Source organism: Tigriopus californicus, chromosome 8 (genome assembly GCF_007210705.1).
Source record: "Tigriopus californicus strain San Diego chromosome 8, Tcal_SD_v2.1, whole genome shotgun sequence".
NCBI classification, from domain to species: domain Eukaryota; kingdom Metazoa; phylum Arthropoda; class Copepoda; order Harpacticoida; family Harpacticidae; genus Tigriopus; species Tigriopus californicus.
The window spans coordinates 10,886,342-10,891,125 of NC_081447.1; the positions used below are offsets into that span (position 1 = coordinate 10,886,342).

At 38.5% G+C, this 4,784-nt stretch overlaps 1 protein-coding gene across 1 annotated transcript in view; it reads left to right on the forward strand.

The window, feature by feature from the left end:
- LOC131884892 (tachykinin-like peptides receptor 86C) overlaps positions 1–3,073 on the forward strand; it is a 6,646-nt gene extending 3,573 nt beyond the window's left edge. The window contains exons 2-4 of the mRNA XM_059232788.1: positions 2,565–2,676; positions 2,767–2,868; positions 2,935–3,073. Of these exons, the coding sequence (XP_059088771.1) occupies positions 2,565–2,676; positions 2,767–2,868; positions 2,935–3,073 (353 nt within the window). The remainder of the gene's footprint in view (positions 1–2,564; positions 2,677–2,766; positions 2,869–2,934) is intronic.
- Positions 3,074–4,784: the final 1,711 nt, after the last annotated feature.

Here is a 4,784-nt window from a genome sequence, read left to right on the forward strand (position 1 = left end):
GTAACAATGAGAAGCTTTTGAACCTTTTGGTTAAAAAATGCCAATTTGATTTAAAGCGGTGAAAAAATATTTCGCTTGACCAGTCTCCATACCTATATCTCAGAAGCTTGTTCGACTTCAAACAAAACATCTTTGGGCCTCCAGGAGCTCTGTCTTGCCGGTTAATTCCCTTAGACATGGTTTTTAACCAACCTGCCTTTCAGGTAACTGGTCCGAAAAATTATTAACATCATAGTATGTTAGGAAGTGATGGCAACGTTTAATGTGTGCGCTTGCAAACAACCTTTTGATTTATTACATCAATGCGCATTTAAACGTGTTAGAAGATCTGAAAACTGGAGGTGGTCCAATACCCTAAACAGAACAGTTTACTTTTTCAACATGCCTCAACAAAACATGACAAAGTACCTGATATTTGAGCCCAATTAGAATTATTAGGGGGATATCAATTGGGGATGTGAAGTGAACCTCTGTTGACTAGGTATAGTTTTAATGGTACAGAAAATACTTATCCGAGTCTTGAAATAGCACAGATCATTATGTAGCTCATTAGTAGGCCTAGGATAAAAAGTTAAATGACTTAAGCCTAGGTTTTGACATTTTCCCAACACTTTAGACAAATCGTCAAAAAACGTTGAACCTATTTTGGTGTTTCTCATGCTAAATTGAGAACGGGTGTAACTGTTGTTTTATTGTGGTGACCTTTTTTCGCCTATTTCATCATGAATTGCTCAAAAATGATTTTGAAATGAGTTACTAATATCAAAAGTAGTTTTTAAGTTACTCATTCCAACCATTATTGATGCAAAATCCTGTGACTCTTCTTCCTTTGTTGGTTTCTTTGGCCAGTTCTTACGAATGCCAAACATTATTCCTAGAGAGAATGATGGTACCGAAAACTAGGTGGCAAAGTTTAATGGCCATAGTCTATCTCCAGTTTCAATGCTCATTCAACTATGTTTGAAATGCATTTTTTCGAGTGGTAGGATTTTAACTGACGACGTGGTCAATTTGGAGACATTTCATTGTAACGTTATACCATTGATACTCTTGTGGGTTATCCGTTCTTTGGTCGGATCTGCTCCTATGACATGGATTTGCTTCAGTGACTGAGTCCAAATCGACTGTCTTTTTCAGCTAATCATACGACTCTTAAATCATGTTTTTGGCTACATTTGTCGTCCTTTTTCCCAAGATTCAAATATTGTAAACAAAAAGGAGTGTGTACAGTATTAAGCCATCAAACGTAATAAAAATCACCACAAAGTAGAGGAACTTCTTTGAGTTTTCAACATGGGTACGTGAAGAGTAGCTTCATAGAAAATCTTCAAAGAGTGCTCAAAAGGCAAGCACCACTGCTTCGTGGTTAGAGGGCTTCTCATTCGAAATTGAAATGATGCGTTCTTATTGGCTCCGAAAAATGCAACATTTCATTTATGAAGACTTAAAACATGTTTTGATGAGCGGTATTTAAATGCAGTGGCATTTTGTACGTGGTCCATTTGATCCATTCGATAGTGCCTTCTTCCAGAAAGGATTTGGCCCGAAAGAAAATGGGGTTTCTTTTGCATCTCCCATTGAATAAAAAAGAGATAAATCAATAACGACTTTAGATTTAGATTCAAGAGGGCTTCGTTGTTGCTGAATTTGTTGCTCCTCACTTTCTCTTAGAATGAAGAGCATGGTGAATGGAGTAAGTAGCTTTTTGGAGGAAATTTAAACAGATATGGACGGCGTCTTTCTAATAATTCAATGCATGTAATGCTAGAAACACTACTCTAAATCTGATCAATTTTCAGGAGTAAACACAAAGCATCACATAGTATGGTATTGGCTCATCAAATATTTCATCTAAAACTATGAATTGGCTTCATCGAGGATGAGACGTTGCTGGAGATTTATGGCTACTTTCAGTGGTCCGTTTACCTTAATAACTTGCTATCGCTCAACATGAATGCGTTTTCAAAAAGAACGAAGTTTGAAACTTTTTAGGCTTTTTAGATTGTTTGAGACACCGAGAACAACGAGATATGAAATAAGTAAAATTGACTTCTTTAATGTTTCAAAAACTTTCGATTGAAAACGAGTCCTGAATTCTAAGGCTGGGAATCGTGGAAACCCCTCAGGCGAATTTTTCTTTAAAGTATGTTGAGGGTACAAAGTTATGGCAACTATAAATAGATTTTGATTCTCTCATCTTTTGGGAGTTTCCAAGCAATCTAAAAGAGGAACAATCCAACATCTGGGACCAGCCGATCGATTCGAATTCGGTTGAAAATGGATAAACTCGCATCTATTCGTTTCAAAAATGACACCTGAGATTACTGAAATCGTACGAGTACTGCTGAAGTGAATATTGTAAATGCTCATATATTCTCTCGAAAGCTTCAAAACTTTCCATTTCCCAACAGATGTGCTTCAGTGGGAACAAAAACAATGTAGTGTACAGCAAATCTAGCTGTCGGCCAAGACCGTGTTTCAAACTAGCATATTCAATGTTCTCATGCATAAAATATGGTTCAATCGGCCGAGAAAAGCTAAATTCATTTCCATTACCTTTTTAGGCCATCGCCACATGTGGAACTCGACAAATTATTTCCTCGTAAACCTGAGCATAGTGGACCTACTTATGGCTTTGCTCAACACACTCTTCAACTTTATCTTCATGCGGGACAAGTAAGGCCATCATCATCTTCCGGCTCTTTGCTCAAAAAGCAACAGCTTTTATGTCTAGTCAAAATTGGTTCGTCTCATTTCCCATTGTAGGAACTGGCCCTTCGGAGCTACGTACTGTACAATCAATAACTTTGTGGCGTATTTGACAGTGGCTGCGAGCGTGCTCACACTTATGGCCATCACTCTCGACAGGTAAGATGGAATCACAAAAAATTATAATTGACGCCTTGAACCCAACTGAGCTGAGTTTCCACTTAGATATCGGGCCATTCTCTATCCTTTGAAGCCAAAGCTGTCCAAATGGTACATCATATTGGCCATATTTTGCGTCTGGGGAGTAAGCAGCCTCGTCGCTTTGCCAGCTCTCCTGTACTCCAGAACCTTTTCCAATGGGTGAGTAGCTCTCTCTGAGTTTTGAATAATTCAACTCAATCCTAAATGTTGTCCAGTCGGCAAGAGAACCATTTTCAAGGTACACATTACCCACATAGTACACAAGTAGAACAAGTACAAGTGTGACTATTTTATTACGCGGGAAAGAGATTTCCATTATTAATAGTGTCTCTGCCCTTGTCGACCCACAAGACTGAAGGATCGGAAGAGTAGTTCAAGAGTTGTGATGAATAATACAGATGCCAGGGGCATCCAACGATGAATTCTTCATGAGTACGAAAGAAGGTTGGTGGTTAGTGGACGCTCCCCCAAGTCTCGTCCCTCTTTTCCTTCCAAACTTTGTATGATAAACTTGCTATCTACATACGTCAAATTCTCAACGACATACGTACAAACAACTCCAGGGCAAGCTCTCTATACCTCTTTATAGAAGCCAAAAAATGTCCCCACATATTCCTCATCAAATAAGGAACGGTCAACAAAGTACGAAGGAAAAGAGGGTTGGCTAGAAATGAAAAATGTTTGAGTTTTGTGAGATTTTAATTCCAAGTGTGGTACATCCTTCCAAATTCTCATTATATCGATGATGAATTTGACTCCTAGGGGCCTAGATGATTAGGCAATTACGTCAGGACAAATCTTATCTCATTCAGTGCTAAAACGTAAGAAACCATTGCAGTCGAAACAGTCGAATCCGGCTTTCCCTCTTTTTTAAGAGATGGATTAAGCTCTGTAAGGAGGAAATGTCGAGGTTTTGGAAATTAGGTTATCGAATGGGACTGACATGCCCATCGTCTGTTTTGCAACTATACTCGGAAGAAAAAAGACCATAGGAAAAACAAGAAATATAAAAAGGCATGAAAGTGCTGCCGAAGGAGCAAATAAATCAATACTTCATTAACAAGGACGACATTAAAAGATAAACAAAACGAGCATGAGAGTTGCGATGTCCAGTCTGAATAAGCAATAAACATATTTAGTTGTCTTGTCAATGCTAAACAACCAATACATGGAGACATTTTCGACTCTTTATCATTGAATGCAAGGATCTACTTTGCTAAACAAATCCTAAAAAGACAGATTCTGCTCACCAAGTCTTTAAGTTTGTGTACGACATATGTGCCGAAAAACTATTCAAGAATATCAAAAGATGGCATATGATAGGTTTAGATTAGGATACAGTCACCTTTGCATTACTTGATTGGATAAGATCCACGGTGATACGGATATTATTGGCTTGAAGTTTCAACGGTGCATTCAATGAGCAAGATCCCTGTGGCTTTCGTACGAAGCCTTCAGTCTATGAGCAAGCACGGAGTACGACTCCTAAAGAACAAAACTAATCCATCCCCTCCAATGAACCGTTACGAGTGGGCTTTCAGTCTAACTCGCCGTTCTTTTTAATTAAATGAGGATTAAATGAACCACACGCTAAAGCACATTCACCATATGACTAGGGAGAAGAAGACGGGGAACAATCTTCATATTCTTGACCCGGAAACTTCGGCAGCTAGGGGACTTTCAGAAGAAGTTCGGTCCAGTAATTCTATCTTTAAAACACATCGTTAAAACTGTTCTTATGCAGACTGTGTAATCTCAACAATTGACCTCTTGCACAAATGACCTTTTCCCGTCAAGAAAATTATAAGACCAGGTGGTGTGTTGGAAAACGAAAGAAGGCTTCAAATATGGCATTTGCAAAATCTTCAGTAATT